Here is a 22,921-nt window from a genome sequence, read left to right as displayed (position 1 = left end):
TGTTGAGATAAATGTCAGATCAAAAGGGCCATTTCATTCTAATAACAATAAAATGGAGAGCAGGCTAAATAGGTGGTATGTTAATGTAGCTTAATAACAGTTATTAGCATGAATAGCATACATACTTGCAGCTTGTAATCTGCAGATTATAATTTTTTCCTTGTGGGGCATTTATGTTCCGTTTTTCTTGGTTGTTTTTAAGTTGATGTTTACATTGTGATGGGAGTGATGGGAGTAGCCGATACTGAAACACAAGCTTAAAGCGGTCAGTGTGGGCAAAAAAAACATATATAATTTGCTCCGGAGTATAAGTTGCAGGACCAGCCAAACCGTAAAAAAAAGTGTGACCGGAAAATACGGTAATTATAGCTTATGTTTTTTCTACTTTAAGTCTGTTAAAGCTACTGTGAAATATTTTTCTAATTTGTTTGTTTCTTTCGCCTTTTTCCTGATCACGGCGTCGCCACAGCGGATTTTTTGTTGATCCGCATACTGATTTTTGGCTTGAGCCCTTTATATTCTGGATGCCCTTCCTGACGAATACCGATGATGCTTACTAGTGGAGATTCTAACACTATCCTTCTGAAAATGTTGTGACGAATTCAGAACTGGAATGCCAGTCTAGATTGAAGGAATTGCTTCTCAAATAGTGGGGCGGACTACCCCTGACCCTCGGAGGGTTGGGTGTTGATTTTAGTGCAGACCTGCCAACTTGTACACATTAATAGTACTCAAGACTCTTACATACGCTTGTATACTTGTATTTTCTTGCATTTTTCTGGTTCACTCTGTCCGGTACAGATAAATTAATAGCTATTATCAGTTTTTCTAGTATTTTAAATCGGGGGGTTGAAAATGTTTGTCACGGGGGTGCATGACAGAAAATAACTGTGAACCACTGCTTTCTGTGGTATCAAAACCATTTTCCACCAGGACCAATTATGTTTTGGTTTGTTGTTGCCATTTTAGGCATTTAATTTCTCCTATATTCCAACAATATCCAAAATATCATTTTGTAATCCGTATTCATTCCCTAAAATTGTACTTATCATGTCTTGTTGGGATGTTGTTCTGTTATTTGCCATTATTTGCGTTTAATTAACGCATGACAACCACGCACCTGAAGCTTCCTGAGTATTGATGGACTGTGACAAAGCAGTACAAGCATCTTGACTGATTTTTGGTATTTTCGTGCCATGTAGTGAGCATGACCTCCTTTTTAAATGAGTGTAATATTAACAAGTAAACACAACCTACAGAGTGTTTTATCTTGTTTTTTTTTCCACCTATAAATTTAAATAAGCAGTTAAGTTGACACAAGTCACAAACGAGCGTGCATACAAACAAAAGCAGGCTTTTGAACATGGCGACGTCCTCACCTAACAGCATGAAAAGAAACTGCTTTTTAAAATATAATTGAATCATTGTAAACTCGCACACTTTGATCACGACTCCTTCTTTCTGCATCGGGTTTGTTTTTGTTTTTTCATGTACTCTATGCACCACACAGTGAAGCCACACAAAGTAGTAGAACATGTAGCAACTTGTCTTTATTGAACACCAGCATTGTTTTTTTAAATGTAGGGATTTAACATATATATCGTCCAAATCCTACAAGAAAAGTAATTTAAATATTTATATATATCTTTACAAATGTTCAATAGCGAGTCGAAGAGATTTTGTCGTGTCGGCTAAACCTGTGTTTTTTTGAGGTGTGTACAAAGATAGACATGCACAGGAAATGCTGAGTCACTGTTACAAAATGGCTGACTTCAGACCCTCTGGACTCTTTACAACCGCCCCCCCTAAAAAAAAAAACAACAACCGAAAAGACACATTCATACACACTTTCACATTTCATGTCTTCTCACAAGAATTGAGTAAGAAATGGTTAAGCACTAAATGACATTGAAATTAGAAAGGTAAACGCTCTAATTGAATTAGTCTCTCTTGTAGTTGTTGGGTGTGTGATCGTAGAAAAACAAATAACCGCCAGGATTACTAATTAGCGCCTGGTTAAAAAAACAGGCATTAACAGCTGTGGCTGTAGGCAACCTCTGGATGTAGGTATAAAAAAAAAAACACACACAAGATACCTGTAGTTTTATCTACCTCTGTATGCGCTTTAAAATGTTGGTTGTGTTCCATGTTTCTACTAAATTCTGATGAGAACAGCATATTGCATCGCATACTCACTCACACATTTAAAACAGTCTACTGTTATCTGCTTTTATCTGCTTTATGGGTTGGGGGGGGCATCTGTTCTTCACTTGGTGGGCTGAGAAATGGATCCCATGTAGGAAAAGAACATAAACCATCATGAAATTCTTTCTATCCTTGACATCATAACGTTCTTCTAAGGGACATAGGGGAAAAAATGCTTGCATCAGCTTCTCTCACCCTGTCAGATGAATAGAGGAAGTTTTTGTGTAATGTGCAGTTGCCACTCCTCTCCTGAAAACATTGGTGCATGTTTTCACCTTAAATATGGAATCAATAAATAAAGAAATAAAAATAAATATATCATGCACACACACTTTCTCTATTGCTCTCTCACACACACACACACACACACACAGCTCCAAGGCACCGGGGGGGACCAAGCGGATTGGGCTACTCAGTCTTTTCAGTTTTGCCGTCTTTGCTCTGGGGCTCAGATGCTTTGCGGAGCTGCGACTTTTCCGAGCTGCTGTTGATCTGTTGATCGTTTGGTCCGCTTGTTTTCCCACTTGAGTTTTTGTCCAGGTAGTTGAGCATCTCGCTCAGGACTGTCTGGAAAGTGCTGAGAGCTGCACAAACCGCCGGTGTACCGAAACCGTGAGTGATGAGACTGTTGGGAAGAAAAGAACATATTGTCGGAATAATGGATTTTGGCTCGTCAGATGACACATTGTTTTCTATGACAGACTCAGGAAACAGTATATTGTTTGATTGGCCATTCAATCAGCCAATGGCAATGACTTTTTCCACCAAGGAATATGAAACGGCTAAATATATTTATTATTGTGTTTTCCCACTTTTCTGACCTATAAATGTAGTTAGAATGTTGTATTCTGGTGTTAAACCATGCCAAAGTTTCAGATAATGACATTTGCACAGTTGGAAGTGAGCCCTGAAAGAAGTTTGGGATGGCTCAAAACGCTTGGTTTCAAAAGGCGTGGTAAAACTGCCTCTTTGTGATGTCACAGATGGGCGGACTTCCTTATATGGTTTAGTTAGGAAGCACTTTTGGTGTGTGAGTAATCACAGCGGTGTTGTGGCCGTGGGTGCAATAAATGAAAACAGAGCGTTTCGGCAGGAAGCATAATTCAAACAAAATACAGCTGGAATAGGTGCAGATTCTGGAAAATCTAAAAGGTTTGCTTTACGGGTTATTGTGTGTGGAGACCACAACTCAATACAAACCGTCAAAAAATTAACATAATAGGTAATAATAATTTTTAAAAAAATCTCAGCTTTGTGTTATCGGTGGAAAAAAAAACTATTTACACAATTAGTGTGACGTTTACTGACATGTGGGCCACTAAAAAATGAGCTGCAGGCATCAAATTTAGTTAACAACTAAACAAACAGCATCATCCACATCCAAACAAGTACCAAACAAGAAATTATAATATTTTATTAATTTTGCCAAATTATGTTTCACACTAATTTGTGATAATAAATACTTATTATTATTTAAATAATAAATAAATAATTTACACAATTAGTGTGACGTTTACTGACATGTGGGCCACTAAAAAATGAGCTGCAGGCATCAAATTTAGTTAACAACTAAACAAACAGCATCATCCACATCCAAACAAGTACCAAACAAGAAATTATAATATTTTATTAATTTTGCCAAATTATGTTTCACACTAATTTGTGATAATAAATACTTATTATTATTTAAATAATAAATAATTTACACAATTAGTGTGATGTTTACTGACATGTGGGCCACTAAAAAATGAGCAGGCATCAAATTTAGTTAACAACTAAATTAATAGAATTATCCACATCCAAACAATTAGAACCAAACAAGAAATTATAATATTTTATTAATCTTGCCAAATTATGTTTAACACTAATTTGTCCTCAAAACTGCAATTATTTATCCCATTGAGCTTATTCCTCATCTTTTGCAACTACCTTTGCCTGAAATACACATATCAAATATTAATTTTATTTGGGGATTTAGCACTTTTGTAGACATTTTGCTGCATGCTTTGAATGGGAAAAAGTAGTCTTTTGATTTCAAATTGAATGTTAACATAAAAGTTTGTATTAGCTTATGTGAAGATAACCGTGGGATCAAAAGTGGTGTTTTCAACAGGACATTTTTACCATGATGACCAAATATGTGTTTTTGTGTAATGCGGCCATTATAGTAGAGCAAGTATTAATTCTATTTTAGGGATGTTTACCCTTTACAAACATTTTGCTGCATGCTTTGAATGGGAAATGTTTGGCACCATCTGGTGGAGAAATAACATTTTGGAATTGAATATTATAATATATAACATATTATAATATGTGTATTTAAGTGTTTGTGTTCCTACGTGGGAGTATTTGAACCAAATTTGCAGCTTCTATCGCAGCATACAGGTGTCACTACACATCCCTTAATTCTCCCTTTAGGGGTTTGATCAATGTTTCTCCAGGGAGTGACACCCATACATGTGACCTTTCTGCTAATAGGCGTCTGTTCCTCCCTCCTCATCCTCCCTCATGTGGGCTAAATAACAAATTGCAGAGCTGCCACTTTTGCAAATGGCAAACAGCTCAGCAGAGACCAACCGTATTACTCTTTGTGATGCTTCATTGTAATTCAGCACCACTGAAACTGAGACTTTTTGTGTTATTGATAGTTTGTTTTGTACCTGAAGTGTGTGAGGTGTCTCTGGATATCCAAGTCCAGAATGGGTGTGGGTCTGGAGGATCCCAGAGGAGAACGATCTTGGCTCAATAAGTCTTGGAACTCCTTACAGATTTGCCTGGCAGAAATAAAAAAGACGACATACAGAAATGTTCAGGGTGGCTTATTATTGATACAGTATTCCCTCGCTACATCACGGTTCGAGCACCGCTTAAGAGGTGGGGTCCTTGGAAGTTGAAATTGCATCTGTGACGTCAGCAGCTAGTGTTAGCATGGTGGTTAGTAGTGTGGAGAGCGCCAGCGACTGGTGTGAGTTATGGCTGACAGCAGCTCCTGTGTGAAAGTCCGTAGCAGTAGCATTGTACTACATTGGCCACTAGATGTCAGGAACGTTACATTGATGAGTGGGGCGTCACAACACATCGAGTTCACGAGATGAGAGCAAGACGGGATTTGAGAAGTACAATGAAAAAACTATATGTCACAATGTAATCATGTTACACTCTTTTACGATGTGCGTATGCTCGCGGCCCCGCCTCCACCCACCGAGACAGAGACTGTATGACTGGCACAAAGGCTCACTGGGTTCATGCTGTTGTTCTATAGAACACACACACCAAGATGCTGAAGCCAACTCTATTACTTAGACGAGGAAAACAGACAAGTATGCACATGGCCGGCAAAATTATCTAATTAATTTTCATTTATTGTGTGATTAATTCATTTACTGACTATCATCCAAGGCCTTGTACACATGAAAAATCTTATCATATATATTTAATCTCTTTTTTATGCACCAACTACAAACTTATGCCATTTATAAATAAGGAATCCTACTTTCGTAAATTCCCGGATCATGGTGGGGTCTGGAACCAATTAACCAATTAACTTAATTAATTAAGACTCAAATGTGATTATTTAATTTGAGGTATTTTAAAGAATATTTTTCTTTTTTTCTCTCACATTTATTTGTTAATCTCACTGAAACAATACCATAACATTGATGTTTATATATCCATGTTAGCTTGTGATGACTGGTGTGGTGACTGTATAGTTGGAGTGGTTTCATTCTTTTTGTCTTTTGTACTGGACTATGTACGATACAATGACTAGTAATGAACTGGTTGCTCTTGGTACGTGGTTGGGTGCCTCAAGCTGGGTGAGGGTGGTTGGATGTGGGGTTTTCATTCTTGTAGACAAGGAATAATATATGTTTTGTTGGGATGAGGTTGGAATCTGGGTAGTTAGGGGGGTGGGACTAGATAAGTCTTGACTTCTTCCCACTCTCTTTCGAACATGTGTATGTTTATATGTACATAGGTATTTTTATTTGTGTTGATTTATGTTTGGTTTGTTGTGCTTTGGATGATAAAGAAGGAAATAAATGCGGGTCGACTATATATTCTTTTTAAATGTCATGAACATACTGTATGGTATCTATTCACGATTGGAATTTGCTTCACTGTGAAACCTTGGCTGGAAGTATGAACTAAATACAGGACTATAGTGGAACCTCCAAAGCTGAACACCCCAAAAGTGTTCCAATTTTGATTTCAACCAAAATGTTGTGTAATGAATAAAACTCAACAGTTTCAAATAATCATGTGCAACGCATTATTAGCAAATTTTATCAACCTACTTGGCACTTAAAGATCAACCACCATAGAAGCAGACCAGTAATGGCAAAGAAGAGACCTGTATGAGCAATAAAGTTACAAGTGGTCCTCGGGTTCCTAGACTTTGATGAGTTTCGGCATCGGTATCCTAAACTATCCCGAAATGAACAACTTAGTCTCTCCCACTGAACACACTAAGTTACAGCAATGAAACAAACCAGAGAACAAGCACACTGCTAACTGGCTGCTAGCAGTCTTCTAACAGCCAGCCATCACTTCCCAAGACCTGCCTCTTAAAGGTACAGATACCGTATTACACTTCACATCTTTTGAATCCCTTATATTTCCATTGTTATTCATTTAGCCACTTGAAACTATGCTTAAAAATGCTTAAATTAGGCCAGGAATATGAACAATTTCTTTAAATATACTATACATTTTTTTTACTAATCATAGACCATATTTAAACACAAAACAGCAATTATTTTCATTCATTTTTGACCGCTTTTTCCTCACAAGGGTCGCGGGGGGTCCAGCTGTCTATGGCCGAGAGGCGGGGTACACCCTGGACTGGTCGCCAGCCAATCACATATAGACAAACAACCATTCACACTCACATTCATACCTATGGACAATTTAGAGAGGCCAATTAACCTAGCATGTTTTTGGAATGTGGGAGGAAACCGGAGTACCCGGAGAAAACCCACGTATGCACGGGGAGAACATGCAAACTACACACAGAGATGGCCAAGGGTGGAATCGAACCCTGGTCCTCCTAGCTGTTAGGTCTAACCACTCGCCCGCCGTGCCGCCACAGCAATTATTTATTTGGTAATTTTTTAAAAACAGTGATAGAGTGAGGGAACTGTGATGTAGTGAGTTATAACTATATAACCATTCTGTGGAGTATTTCTAATGGAGTATTTCCATTTCATTGGGTATACCCAACAACAGCAAGGCCTCTTCAAGGATACACTTAAGAATACGAAGGGCTGACAATTTAAATTGCACCTACACTTTTTTTAGTCGTATTTTTGACCCCATAGCTCTTATGTACCAACATAAAACCGGCACTTCTTACTTTCAATGCCTGAAAGGGAGAAGTTTGTGGTAAAAGTGTTTGTGTGTGTATTTGTGTGTCTTCTTACTTTGTAGCCAGAACCATTTTCTTTCTCGCGTTGTTTTCTTTTGACTCATTGTGCTGCCGGGCCAAATGTTCGCCGACTGCCTTGCTGGGAAACTCTGTCTCACAGGTGTAGCCAAAGTCCCTTGCCAGGTGGAGCGCTTCTCCTGCACATAAACATCACAGACTGATGAGAGGGATGCAAAAAAAAAAAAAAGGAGGGGGGTAGGGGGGGGATAAAAAGTGTGAAAACATGAAAAGTGTCTCACCCTCCACTAGGGAGGTTAGCAGCGTGACATTGGCAGCTTTCCTCCGTCCTGCCGGCAGGTTGAGGCCGAGACGGTCTAATTTCTCCCGAAGACACCGGCCACCGTTCTTTGACTTGGCTCTGTGGAAGAGATGTCGCATATTTAAGAGAGAATATTTGGATCCGCTCTTTCTTGGGAATTGTTCCAAAATACAACTAGGTCCAGTACAGACAAAAAAAATATAGCAGTTAGATGTCCTTTATAATATGACAAGGCCATAATATCCAATGAAAGCCTGCATAAATTAAAAGATGTCACGTCGCGTAAAACCATCACTTCTTTAATCAAATACATTTGCATATTTAATGTGCTTTCAGGTTGTAATTCCCCTTGAGTTTCTTTGATTCTGTTTGAACATTTATGTCTGGCTAAATGCATACTATTTTGGATTCATGTCATTTCTCATTTTCTCACCCATGTGGAAAATGTGACAATTCATTAAGAACAAAAATTGTCATCTTTGTAATCATGTACTATCAAACAAGAGCTGCCTTTTTAAAAATAACACTGTCAGAGAGACACTGTATACATGTTGTCTTTACTGTAATATTCTCTCACTCTTGTTTCCTCCTTCCTTGTCTCTCTCTCTACCCCCATCAATAATACAGCAGCTACCATTCGGCTCCTCTGATCCTTGCATGTTTTGGCTCTGACTCGCCAATAGTCTTTGTGTGAGCCGCACTCTATCAACATAGCCTCTTTTATGTGAGCTCCACAAACACGCCTGTAGTGCTTTTCAATGTTCATCAGCTACATTAACATTTAGAAAAGGGCTCGCCATCAATTACTGTGGCCTCTCCAACCCAATATAATTATATATAAGCATTAAAATGCCATGTAGTATATAACTAGTATATATTTTTAAAAACAATAATAATAGACATTGCGCATTAGTATGTGTAAATGCATACTTTTCAATAGTATCTCGAGGGTGTCTAAAGTACGGGCTGGGGGCCATTTGAGGCCTATGGCTGTTTTTTTATTGGCCTGCCTCATGTTCTAAAAATATATTTTCACAAGAAAAGCAAAAAGCATCAGTAATTATACAAGAATAATGTTGTAATATCAAGAGAAAAAAAATACATTTTTAGTAAAAAAACAACATTGTCATATGAGACACAAAACAACAAATAACGTTTTTGAAAATTAAAGTCCAAAATATTAATATAAGAATAAAGTTTTAAATAGTTGGGGGTCATGGTGTGGGGAGCACCAGAAATTGAAAAAAAAATCATATGTAATTTTACGACAAATTCAAAATATTTGAAAAAAGTGGTCTAAATTTTATGCGGGTAAATGTTTAGTATTATGAGAAAAACATGGAACAATATTTTAATGGCATGGAGTTTGATTATTAAAGAAAAACATTATTATGAGAAACAAACAAAAAGTAAAAGCAAAGTTAAAATTTTTGGATAATTAGGTTATTATCTATATAAGAAATTTTATGAAGATTATTTAAGAATAAAGTTGAAATATTTTGAGGATTATAAAAAAAAATGCAAAAATGTGGATGGGGGAAGCAAAAACAAATTCATAGTACTTCATACTAATACACTTTTTCACCAAGATCACAAAGCTGAGATGCAGTTTTGTTTTTTTCTCAGCATACAAAATATCAAAATGGCACTTCCATTTTCCTCAGTATGTGAACCTCGCTAGAAAAAGTTTGGACACCCCTGCTTCACACAACTGCAAGTGAGTGTCTTGTGCCCCCCCGAAGTTATATTTCTGTCGCTTTTGTGTATAGTTTTGTTGTACAAACCTGCGCAGTATTCCACCCAGTAGCGAGGCATTGAGGCACTCCGGCGGTGACAGTCTTCTCTTCACCTCTGCAATGGTGACTTTGTACTTGGAGGTGGAGCTGAGCAGTGACAGTCGACCTGGTACCGAGCAGAACAGATCTGTCGGGTTCACCACGCAAGTTCCCCCTGACACACAGAAACAACGACACGCGCAATCTGTTATAGAACACAAATGCCAAAGCAACTTGTTTGGAAGTAAACAATGTGACACAAGTTATTTAGTCATATTGCTCCATAAAAAGTAAGTGACAATCACAAACTTGCTTATTTGCTACAGTACATTACATCAAACTTTTATTTGTTATGGGGTTCACACTGATACAGCTTTACTAAAGAATCTGTCCAATATTATACACCTTAAATACACGAGTATAATATGAATAAATAATCCGGATATGTCATTGTCATTAATGAAATGTATTTCTCATAATAAATGGTTATTAAAAGCAATGGCATGGATGAGGGATAAAATGCTCAAATTACCCAATTTTTTATGATAAACTGCCCTTCCAGTCATTTTTATTTGCATTATCACATTATTATTTACTAAGAAGTCTATGTCCATGCTACTAATTGTAATGTAAATATTTCATATAGTTTTCCTCATACTTTGTGTTTCCATTTGTGGTTTTACGTCACCCTAATATTTGTATGTAGGAGCTGTCGTCTTTAATCCAAAGAAAGTCAAACAAAACCCCTCTTTTATCACCTTCTACCCACCCAAGTTGACTCCGTCGTGCTTGTAAAAAAAAAAAAAAGTGAATAAATCATGGTGGCGAAGGCTCTTTGGCATTATTAGCTGCATCTGAATGAGTCGTCCTGCTGGAGAATGTATTGACTGCTGTATAGCTGGAGAAGGTCTCTTATTAATCTACTTGTGCTCAAACGAACGTGCCAAGCAGCAAGGTTGCTGTGTGATGTACTGTGGGCTATATTCTATTATTCATCTGCCTCATTATCAAACCTAACAGCAGGGTGTGTCGCTTTGTTATTAGGCCATGCTGGATGTGATGGGAATGGAGGAAGAGATGCCATTTAGGCCGAACAGAACAACGCTGCAGGCAAGGATGCACACGCCAGTCTTTTTTTTGGATGGGGGGGGGACACATTTGGCCACCAAGTAAAGCTTTCTAGCCTACATTTTTTTAGCTCTCATAATCTATTATTCACAATCAGCTTGTGTTACTTTTCTTGCAATGTGAAGTGAGTTGAAAATCTCCATTGACACCATTTCAGCACCTGGACAGCGACAGGTTATTCGGTACGCATGCGCATGTCCGGTTTGGCTTAATATGTGACCTGTCTGTCAGATTCACGCGCTCTGACAGGGGGCGCGCGCTCACATTCACGTCCTATTAATTCCCCCCAAAATGTTTTGATACAAAGTAGTTTGTATTTTATGTTGCCAAGGGCAATCGAGACGAGCTATTGCTGCTCGTGCAGCGAGTGGAGCGTGCGGGCCCAGAGGCGATAACGGTATTTAAGCAACGGAGAGTAGCCTCGGGCTGCGGCGCGAGCGGCGGGCGGGATCACACGCAGAATCAAGCGCCCCTCTTTTTTTTTATAACCAGTTTGCCACGAAAATTAAAGAAAAAGCCAAATGTCATTTTCCTCCTCGTTTAACAACAATGTTTGTAGCTTCTTACAAGCGGGTAAAGACGCCTTGACAGCACAGCACAGCAAAGGGAAGCAGCACGTGGTGACGTCAAGAACCGGAAGTGGGACTGCTGATTAAAAACACAGACGACTCCTTAAGTACCAACCGCGCTTCACAATCTTCGCTGATTTTCTTTTGAGAGAGGGAAAAAGGGTTTTTTTGGTGAATATTCATGCCGCAGTCAGAAAGAACAACATTAATATGATCTCGGCTGAATCCGGGGCCCCGCTCCTCATTAGCATATCAAAGCGTACGCCGGAGGCTAGAGAAGCTATCGATACAGGAGAGCGAGCTAAAGCAAAGATGATTGCTTGTGATGGATGCAGAGGCTCAGCTCAGGGCCAAATACTGCGCACCATTAACCCAATGTGATAGCGAAGGGATCCCCGCGTCAATCCGAGAGAAAAGCCCCAATACCTATACGTCTGGTGGAAAAATACAACTAAGACTCACAGCCTTCGTTTCAAAACAAAACACACACATTCTGCAGCTTTTTACCATGGCTGGGACATGCAAATAAATTCAGACTATCATTTCTGTTCACCGAGACGACATTCTGCATCATTTTAACAAAATGTACTTCTCTGTCAACAGGAAGTCATTTTAATCTCTTATGATGCAATCCTTAGAGCTACGTGTAACTTCCACATATTTACGGAAATAAAAAGTCATCATGCTCAAGCACATTTAATTTCAATTATAATGAGTTGCATTATAGTTATATTTTTTCTCTGATCAACACTAGGAATTTGTATATTTGAGTCAGTACATACAGTGTGTATATTTATATTTGTTTTGGATCGTATTTGTGCAGTGTGCCTAATAATGTGGCCGAGTAATAGTGTTATATCACAAATATTTTATTGATTCATTGGCATATATTTTTCACCATTATATATAATCTGTGTGTACAATATACATACACCCAGTATGTGTATACTACAGTATATAATGGTATATTATAATATTGGAAAAAATATATACTACTGTATACAGTATACATGGGCGTCCTAATTGTTTTCCATGTCAGTTTGGAGGCTATATAATATGTATGTTATGATATTTTAAATATGTTGACAGACAGAAATATATTGAATGAGCTGACTTGACTTCAGGCCGGAAATAGGAAGCAGTATGTCTCCAGTCTGCTACAAGCCACCGTAACATGTAACATGCTGGCAGCAGACACCAAAGTGGGGTGTTCCGGTGTGATTGTCTTGTCTGTCTGCTTTCTTGTTTCGTGTCAGGACGTGAGATGTTCACGGCCTGAGGTGCAACAACAATAACAATACAGCACGTTTAGAAGTGGAAGTGGGCCTTACCTCTCCGGATGACGCCCCCTTGGCCGTTGAGCATGAGCCCACACTGAGCTTCCACGGAGCCCTGTGGAGACACACACTCATTAACACTGGTGGGATGCTCCAATCACATTATACACACATTGCTGGAGAACTTACTCCAATGTGCATGAATTGTGAAGAAACGTTCACTTTTTTTTACCCAAAATGGTTTAAATTAACTAACTATCAAATGTCAGTCAATATAATCTAATATATTTGAGTATCTGAGTATTTGTAGCTCTTGCACAAGGAACCAAATATGTCAAAATGGACATCAACATCCTATTAGTGACCAAAGGTATTCATAATAATGTAAATGTTGTTGTTGTTTTTTTTGTTTGTTTTTTTGCAAAAACATCACAAATACCAAAATTTACCAACTTTTTCTAGATACTTTATGATACAGGAATTGTGATTTCTTTCCAATTAAATCAATGCAACTATAATATTCCCCCAACCTGTTGGAAACTGTTTAACAAACAGTATGTGCACGTGTGAGCGCCGCCATCTTGGTCCAGATCAGCACTATCAACCATGTCATCAAAAAAGGACAACACACACTTTTTATTCAGAAAACGCATAATCCAACGTGCGAGCCCCGAGGCCTGGCCCAAACACAAAGCCGCCCCCCCCCCCCAACATTATAGTAAAAATGGGGGGTAAAGGAGCTTGTTGCTTCTCCATAACCCCAGCTCCTGTTCACTTTTCTTTTACTCCACGGCGACGCTAAAGTGATTATAAAATCAATATACAAAACGCAGAAGTCTTGCATGAATTAGCTTAACGGCTGGGGGGAAAGGTGTGGCAGATGCTTTTGTTCTCCATGAAAATCTCTTTAAGGCGCTCAAAGATAAGAGTGGGTTCCACGGGAACCATAGGCGCATCTGTTCCGTCCACGCCTTGTGTGCAAGCTCAGGTTCACGGACCCTTTCCTTTCTTTATGTTTGCACAAGAAAGGACCAAACCATCCACGTTTTTAAAAAAGGGGGAACATGTTTCTACTGAAGAAATAAAATGTATTTCTTGAAATAAAAAATGACATATTTGGGAAAACAACACAATTGAAATGACATTTACCAATATATCTAAATGTAAATATAAAATAAATACAATTACCTAAAAAATATTATCCATATATAAGACATAATTCAAATAATATTGAACAATTCAAATAAATACACACATTGAAAATATCAGTCAATGGTGTCAAGCTACCTTGCTAAGCACACTTAACACACACACACGTATTTGTCAGTGTGTTTAACCGGGATCTTGTTTAAATCTGCTGCATAAGTAACAAAGTTGATTGACGTTAAGCCCGTAATTGGATAAACTACGGTGCTTTATGGTACTCCGGCAGGGTATTGTGCCCTGAACCCCAATCCGTTAATCCGACCCTTTACGGGAGAATAGAGAAACTAGCCGCTTTTCTTTGCCTCAACAGACAGCCGGACACACACACACACGCAAACACACACACACACATCTTGCCCATTTCTTTACATCCAAAAGAATTATGTAAAAATCTGGGTCACGTGCGCGCGTGGAAAGATAAAGGGCGGATTTCAGGAGGATTGTATAGACTGCCAGTCAATTAACCTTTAGAAAAGATGCCTTGCTTTCAGAGGACTTGACATTTACTTGTTGTACGGTCACGTTCGGTTTGCCCCCCCCCCCCCAGCCCCTCAACCTCCCCACCTCCCCCGCCCTGGCAACCAAATGATCTCAAGATGTTATGCGGCATTATTCACTTTTCTCCATAGACCTCCACTCAACCTATAACATGCAAGACCACAACACATAGTAAGCAGACAGGCTGACATCTGGCACCCTTTTTCCTTCTCTTTTTTGGGGAATTATGGCTGCAATGGTGGAGTGTGTGTGTGTGTGTGTGTGTGTCAGTAGTAGGCCAGTAGGGCAGGGATGCAGGGGTGGGCAGCCTACTAGACTACACTGAACTACAGTAGTATACAAAACTAGCCTGCTAAATTGAGACTGCTGTAGACTGTCGACTACACTACACTTGCCTATGCAAAACTTGACAAGACTATTCCCGACTACACAATACTTCAATGTCAGTGTCAACAATACTACACCATACTGTACTAGACGCAAGACACTTTCATAACATGCTATAGCCCATTAAGCACAATACTTGTCAATTGTACTAAAAATTATCCTATGTTAAGCTGAAATACACTAGATATATAAATACAGTATACTCGCTGTAGACTGCAGTTGACTTGGACTAAAGTACATTTAACTACTATACTTCACTATTTTCTTTGAATAATAACAAATATAAACATAGTATAAACAACATGGTATTTGACCACAGACTGGACTTGACTTTTACTATACTCAACCAGCGTGTTGTACTATACTGTACTTATGATATCAGACTATAATTGAGAGTACATTGCTACATAACTGTGCCCTACTACACTGCGTTTGACTGTATTGTCCTTTGACGATAGAATAATTCATGACACTAGACAGTACTACATTGGACCCAACTGAGTATTGACTATATTTACATTACTGGACAATACTCTTAGATTTGACTTGGCACTATTGCATCAGTACACTATTTTATATGACACATGAGACCACTATGTACTATGTACTGTACTATGCTGCATTAATGAGACGTTATTATATATTTGACTAGTATACATAGTAATACATATTATACTGCAATATACTATATAGTAAATAGCAATTAGCAGCGAATGTAGCTGTTGATTGGTGGAGGCCACCGGTACCTGTAGGTCATCCGCGGCAGAGGGGAGGCCCAGGCCGGCCGCCGGCAGCAGTCTCTGGTCCGGATGGTGCATCCCGACGCCGTAGGCCTGGGAGCCGTGTGACGTCATGAGCGACAGGTCGTGGCGCCGGTACGCATCGAGGCAGCCCAGCTCTCGCCGCTGCTGCTCGTCCAGGCACGACGACTTGAGCGCCGAGCGGGCGTTGTGCAGATTAATGAAGTCTGCGGGCTCTCCGTGATGGATCTGCTGGTAATACTGGCCCGAGTGGAGCGAGTTGAGCCCGTAGGCCTCCGGGGCCACGGCCGGGTGGGAGTGCTGGAACTCATAGTGGAAAGACTGGTGGTGCAAGGGCGTGTACTGGTGGTTGGCGGAGAAATAAGGAGATGCGAACTCCGTGCCCGCCGGCGCCGGGTAGGTGAGCGGGGAGGAGGAGGAGTAGGCGACCGAGGAGTTGGCCACGGACTCCAGGCAACCGAGCTGCATGAGCCGGTAGCTGTTTGATCCGTCGTGACGTATCTGCGGGATAAGAAAGGAGAAGAGGGCTGTGGGAACCGTGTCATTTAACATCAGCCGCTGTCTCCTCACACTAGCTGGGAAAAAAACACAACTCTCAAAGCCTTTTTTTCCCTTCTACCCACCATCACTTTTAACCACCTGAAGGAGATGTCATTTCCACACACCCGGGAGGGAAACGAAGCAGCCATCATTTTTTTTGCAATGTCTGTCACTTTTTGCAACGTTTTAGAGCTCAAATGTTATATATTTTATATTATTACTTCTTAACACTTGCTGCTGCTTGTCTGTGGAAATCACATACTAATAAAAAACATCCCCACCCTTTTCAACGCAATACATAAATAAAATTACACTTGAATAACAATATGTTATTTTAAAATACCGAACATAATAACATTCTTATGCATGCATTTTCAAGCAAATAATATTTTTTTTTTACCTCTGCGTCGTGGACAAGTCCCGGAAAGGTCGCTGACATTGTGCTTTCTCCCCAAAAAAGAACCAATTTCCCCCCCTCTCCTCTAGGATGGTGGTTAAAAATGCGTTAAAATCCCCCGAAAATGTGCGAGAAAGAGAGAAAAAAAGCTCCCCCCTTGTGTGCAGTCTGTCGGTGGAAGTAAGGGCAGCAACGCTGGTGCAAGGCGAGCGTCTCCCCTCTGCACGGACGGGGCTGGCTCACGGATTTTGTACTTGCAGGGTATTTCTCGGCTGATGTCGTAGGTCCCTTGGTAATATAGAAGTTTGGAAAATTAAGCATCAGCACTGAGGAATGGGAGGACAATAGAAGGAGCGGAGCATCCCAGGAGACGAGGAATAAATATTGTATCTTCGCCTTGATAAGGAACCGACGTGCTGCTTTTAACATTTTCACACACTTTTTTGTGGACATTTTGCTTTTTTCCACCACGTTTGCGTGTTACGACTCCTCTGCCTCTCGCTTTCATCCTCTTCTTCTATTTTTTTCCATTCATACTCTAAGCCTGATTTTCTTTTACAAACGGATTTTCAACCAAAAATGTAAGTTTACTTTGGAATATTATCATAGAAATTAAAAACGAATTTCGATGATTTCTGCAAAGCAGTCGATTTAAAATGTAACTTTAATGCATGCTACTATATGTATTTTTATTATTTTAGGGTCATTTGAGTGCACATTTCCAAAAAAAAGGACTGCATTTTTCGAGCTTGTTCGATTTTGAATGTTTTTTTATTCAATGGCTGTAATAATAATAATAAAAAATATCATTATTTTGCAGTTTTAGTTGATACTATGTATTGTTTGGACAAAACCCTTTATTATTTTTATGCAAGTCGTAATGTAAATCGTACTTTTTTCCGATTTATGTATTTTTTCTCACTTATTTACTGCTTATAATTACGTTTTTTTTTCGATCACCTGAACGATCACCAACCCTTGCAGTGGCCGCACCGTGCTTTCTCTTAAAACAAATTACTATTATTTTACCATTTGCATTCATGTCAATGACTCTTACCTTGTAATTGAACGTTTTAATAATAAAGGGCCAATGTTGGTGCAGGGTTTGATCTCTGCAGCCCGTTTAGGACTCCAGAAAGACCACCTATAGCTACATAGTCTTTGCCTTTGGGCAGCCCAGGAAGAAACAGCAATGCATATGGTGAAAGCAAGAAGCTACATCTCATGGTCACAGCCTGGAGAGCCGCAAAATGCAACTGTAGGAAAAGGAGGAGGAGGTGGAGGAGGAGGCGATGGGAGGGGAGGAAGATGCACTAACTGTCACATTCTTTGCCCATCAAAACAAATAGAGAGAGAGCATAGTGTAGTAGAGATAAGCCCCAATCAGTCTTGTTTAGTGTTGTTTTTATTGCCAGTCAGCTGTAAGCAAGGCCACTTGCCACTCTTCATGTGATATTATTAAAAGTGCAGACATGAGCGCTGACGCCCAGACGCCACCATTGACTCTGCACTTTAATTAAGCAACTATTTAACCCTCCCCATCTGTTCCTGCACGCATGCGTCTATAACTGTGCCCTCTTTGGCTTAACAACAATGATAATAATGCATCACAGAAAAAAAAACGCTATTTCCAATAAAAGTATATTTTTAACACACTCCGTGCATGGCGTGTCTATAATTGAATGATGCAATGCATGAATGAATGAATGAATGAATGTGCCAAATATATATTAAAAACAAATAAAAAATATTTTTGCAGCATGCAGGATATGCAGTACGGTAATCAATGCACCAGTTGCACGGTATATAAGCTGTCCTATAACGGGGGCCAAGCTCCAAACTGGCAGCCTATATACCGGGGGCGACTGGGAGTGCTGCATGCACCAGATGCGCACTGATCTCCGGACAGGAGCCAGTCCATCTGCCGCCTGACGAGGCATGGGGAAAGGCCCGAAACGCAGTCGAGCCCAGAGGCGAGAATTTTGATCAGCCCATTGCTTTTCCTGCAGGGAGCTGGCGGGTTTGTTGATATATATTTTTAGAGCAAGTGTCAGAAAACAATAGAAGGGGGAGTTTGTGTGATTTTTAGGCAGCCGCACACATAAACAAACACTAATAAAGTGATGTTGCTTCATGGGATGTAGTCCATGCACACTTATTTTGTGATTCGAATCAACAAACGTGCATGTAAACATGTAATTTGGTGGTTAGGACAATAATATTATATAAGTTCAACACAGAATTACAGAAAATATGAAGAATACTGAGATATAAGTAAGTAATTTAAGTTTTTTTAAATTAAGTAATTTTACTTTTAGAAATACTAAAATGACCTGTGGATCACAAATGTGTGTACACTCACACCTTGTATTTAAAAATGTATTTTAAGGATCCCTGATTGACATTAACAAACATTTGTGGTTTCATCATTGCTACAAAACACAAAAAGTCATTTTATTAGGTACATTTGCACAAATATTAAATATGTTAGCTTTTCTGAAGATAAAAAGCCCAGTTTTGATTGATGCTATATCAACAAACAATATTATTGATGTACATATACTGAGACTACAGTGTATTATGGTGGTTCTATGCAACATAACCACCATAATACACATTTTGACAAATTAATCCATCAAAAAATATATTTTTTTAATCAGGGTTTATTGCCAGGTATGATCAAACACATACTAGGAATTTGTTTTTGTGGAGTACATGCAGACACATCTATTAAAAAAGAATGAAAAATACAAAATATACAGAATAAACAGTATAAATATATGTACACAGTCTGTTTTTTGTTTGTTAATGCAAGCTTCCATTCTCCATTCTTCGCAGTTCATTGCGTTAAAATTCACACTTTAAGACAAGCAGGGTTCTCTTGACTATATAGTCACTGCGTATGCGCATGCGCCGGCCTTGTTTTGGAGTCTGTTTTAATCCCAGTCAGCTCATATGGATGTGGCGTCCGTTATGCCAGTCCTGTAGATGCAGACTCGGACCTATTCCAGCCCAAATAACGACTGGCGTCATAAAAGCATATACATGAGCATAAACAAACGGTCTACAGGATGTTTGTCCTCCACACACACACACAAAAAAGTAATTAAGAGGAGGGGAAAAAGTGGTGTCTGACCTAGATAAGGATACGCCACCGACAGGTTAATATGCTAATATGGATCTGCTAATTGTAGGGATTTACTTGTCGGTTTGTTGGGGAGGGGGGGAAAAACAGGGAGGGGGTTCTTTAAGCCTTCCAAGATTTGCTGCAAATTAATTTCTGACCATGCATGCGTGCAGTGTGTGAGAGGTGAGGAGGCGGGAAACAGGTGGTCAGTCAACAGATTGACCAATAGGGAGGGAGAGAGAGAGAGAGACCATCTTTATTGACACTTTTTTTTACTCCTTTATTGACATAAAAAACGAATATAAACGTAAAAGAACATGATAATATCATCACAGTGTCAGAGTGGCTACTTCAGGGACCTTGTATACAACCCATTCACTGTTCAATAGGGGCGTATCATTGCTGGTTTGTTTTGCCAATTAGTGCGATTAATTGTTGTTCTTTGTGTGTGTAATTAGTCCTGAAGTCAATTGAGAGGTTGATTGAGGACAGACACGTGTAGTAGGACAGCCTAGGGACAATCTGCCACCAACGGACATCCTGCACCCCAACCACTCCCCAACATATTGCACATTTATAATCCTCGACCTTGAAAATGGTAATGATAATAATAATAATAATAATAGCAAATAGTGTCCTCGTTTAATGCAAACGTCCCCACCCAACGCTCATCAGTGATGAACAATATTTTTTAATAAAAGTCCACAGCCATCAGGCAGCAAGCGAAGCTATAAAATTGATCCTAAAACTTAACTTCAGCAGCTGTTGGCTCAGTCAGTGGGCCCGGTGCGTGTTTGTGCGTGGATCGATGCTCATTAACTTCTCTTTTCAAGAGTTCTCTCTCAAGTGCTGCCTGAAGATCACACGGAAGCTAAAAGTCTCCCCAATATTTCCCATCCACTTTTATTTGGAAGTGAACAGGACGGAGGCGAGCGTTTCCTGAATCTTTTTGTGAATCTTTTTTGCCCTTAAAAGCAAGAGTTCCCACCCCACACTTGCACAACATGCGCAACTCATGCCTCAGACGGAGAGCTCTTTCTAATATATTGTCTCTGTCAGCATTATTTTATTAATATTATGGTAGTGTGGTGGAAGATAATAATGTTTACCTCCCCTTGTGGATTAACGCAGAGTAGCTGCATTAAAATAGAATAACTGGAGCATATGGCGCAATTGTTGGACAAGGCAACTTGTGTTATTTATGTTATATGCTGTTTTTTCTTCATTTTTTCGTTTTCTACCGCTTGTCCTCACGAGGGTCGCGAGGGGTGAGAGAAAACGAAAAACCTATGAGAGAAAACGTCATGTGACACGAAATGTCGAAATTATGACAAAAAATTTCATAAGTATGAGATGAAAATGGGAAACTATGAGATAAAATGTCAAAAATGATGAGATAGAAAGTTGAAATGACATTGTGAAATGTCATAATTATGACTTCAAATGTCAAAATTGACGCAATTATTAGATAAAAAAAGTCGAAAATGAGAAAAAAATGTCAGAATTATGAGATAAAAAGTTAGAATCACGAAATAAATTGAAATTATGAGAGTTATAGATACGAGATAAGTCGAACTTGAAATAAAATGTCATAATCATGAGCTAGAAAGTCAAAATGACGAGAAGTCATCATTATGACATAATAAGTCAGAATTGAGATGAATATCAAAATTACGAGACAAAATGTCATAGTTATTAGAAGTCAAAATTCAGATTAAATGTCATAACCATGAGATTAAAAAGTCCAAATTACAAGAAGAAATGTCATAATTATGACCAAAAGTCGAAATTGAAAAAAAATGTCAAAATAATGACATAACAAGTCAAATTTATGAGATAAAAACCAGCATTATGTGATGAAATGTCATAATTATGACAGTCAAATTTTAGATAAATTGTCACAACTGTCAGATAAAAAGTACAAATTATGAGATGAAAAGGCGAATTTAATAGATAAAAATCGGAATTATGTGATAAAAAAGTTGTAATTATGAGATAAAAAGTAAAAATTACGAGATAAAATGTTAATTCTGAGATAAAAAGTCAAAATTATGATATGAAAGGCGAATTTGTTAGCTAAAAATCTGAATTTTGTGATAAAAAGTTGTAATTATGAGATTAAAAAAATCAAAATTATGAGATAAATTGTTAAAATTATGAGATGAAATGTCATAATTATAAGATAAAGTCAAGAGTATGACATAAAATGTCACAATTATGGGATAAAACGTCATAATTACAAAACTACGAGATACAAACAGTGCATGTTCCCTCTTTATTGTATCTCATAGTTTTGACTTTTAAACATTTTTTACTATTTTCTTCTCATTTTTATAGGTTTTAATCCCAATCTCATGATTTACCACGGGAATATTCTGTTTTTCAGTGCCGGAAACAGGCTTCCATACATTCTAGCCATTTGTGTGTTGTCAATATGTCAAAACATATTGTGTACTTGTTGTTCATGTCCCAGCCAGCAGAGCGCGCCATTTTGGCAGGGCAGCCTGGGGGGGATATTAACCTGCTCTCTCACAGAAACAGAACACACACACACACACACACACACATATAGATATATATGTATATATATATACGCACATTGCCTTACATCCTATACAGGCAGGTTGAATGGCTTTGATCATGTAATTCCTGTGTAATCGCTGTAATCTTTTAACTAAATTGTTGCTAAATCTTTTGTTGTGTGTGTGCGCAAAAGATAATTAGCTTTGTGTAGGTTGTATTAGCAAGTATGAAGGTAAAATAAAACGCTTTAAGTGGAAGAAGAGTTTTCCACTATGTTGGCTGAATCTTTTAAATCCATGCAGACAGAGCAGATGTGTAGGATCACCAATGGATGACCAATGCATGATCCTACACTACGCAGTCAGCATGGTCCCTCTGGGGGTACGGTGCGTCGTCATTGGGGTTATACAACACCTTTTAAAAGTTTAAAAGTTAAACCTTTAAAAATGTCAGTACAAGATGATGTGGTGTTATCCATATTACTGTCAGGTCAGAAACTTTGTTTAAAAGTACCTGAAGCCACTGACAGGGAAAGGTCATCCAAACCATTCTTCCTACAAAGCTACTTTTACTTGCTTAACTTTGTTTTACCTATTGAAAAAGTCTCTAAGATTAGAAATGGGTACCTTTCACATTTGGACCAATACCTGGGAATCCGTACTGGTACTCAAGAGTACCAAAAATGTGTTTACGTGGTAATAAATGCTTATTTGCAAATTTATTTTCATTCATTCATTCATTTTCTACCACTTATCCTCACGAGGGTAGTGGGTATGCTGGAGCCTATCCCAGCTTCCTTGGGACGAGAGGCGGGGTACACCCTGGACTGGTTTCCAGCCAATCA

At 38.8% G+C, this 22,921-nt stretch overlaps 1 protein-coding gene across 1 annotated transcript; it reads right to left on the bottom strand.

Annotated features, from left to right (window-relative positions):
• Positions 1 to 1,528: 1,528 nt before the first annotated feature.
• On the bottom strand, positions 1,529 to 17,532 carry tfap2d (transcription factor AP-2 delta (activating enhancer binding protein 2 delta)). The gene is made up of 9 exons (XM_058056884.2): positions 17,485 to 17,532; positions 16,431 to 16,715; positions 15,476 to 15,991; positions 12,693 to 12,753; positions 9,674 to 9,839; positions 7,870 to 7,988; positions 7,626 to 7,767; positions 4,866 to 4,979; positions 1,529 to 2,830 (listed from the first exon to the last, which is right to left on the bottom strand). Exons 2-9 carry the CDS (start codon positions 16,467 to 16,469, stop codon positions 2,614 to 2,616), a joined length of 1,374 nt encoding a protein of 457 aa, XP_057912867.2. The 5' UTR covers positions 16,470 to 16,715; positions 17,485 to 17,532; the 3' UTR covers positions 1,529 to 2,613.
• Positions 17,533 to 22,921: the final 5,389 nt, after the last annotated feature.

This window comes from Doryrhamphus excisus, linkage group LG19 (genome assembly GCF_037039965.1).
Source record: "Doryrhamphus excisus strain RoL-2023G ecotype Guam linkage group LG19, RoL_Dexc_Guam_v1.1, whole genome shotgun sequence".
NCBI lineage: Eukaryota > Metazoa > Chordata > Actinopteri > Syngnathiformes > Syngnathidae > Doryrhamphus > Doryrhamphus excisus.
This window is presented reverse-complemented; position numbering and strand designations above follow the sequence as displayed.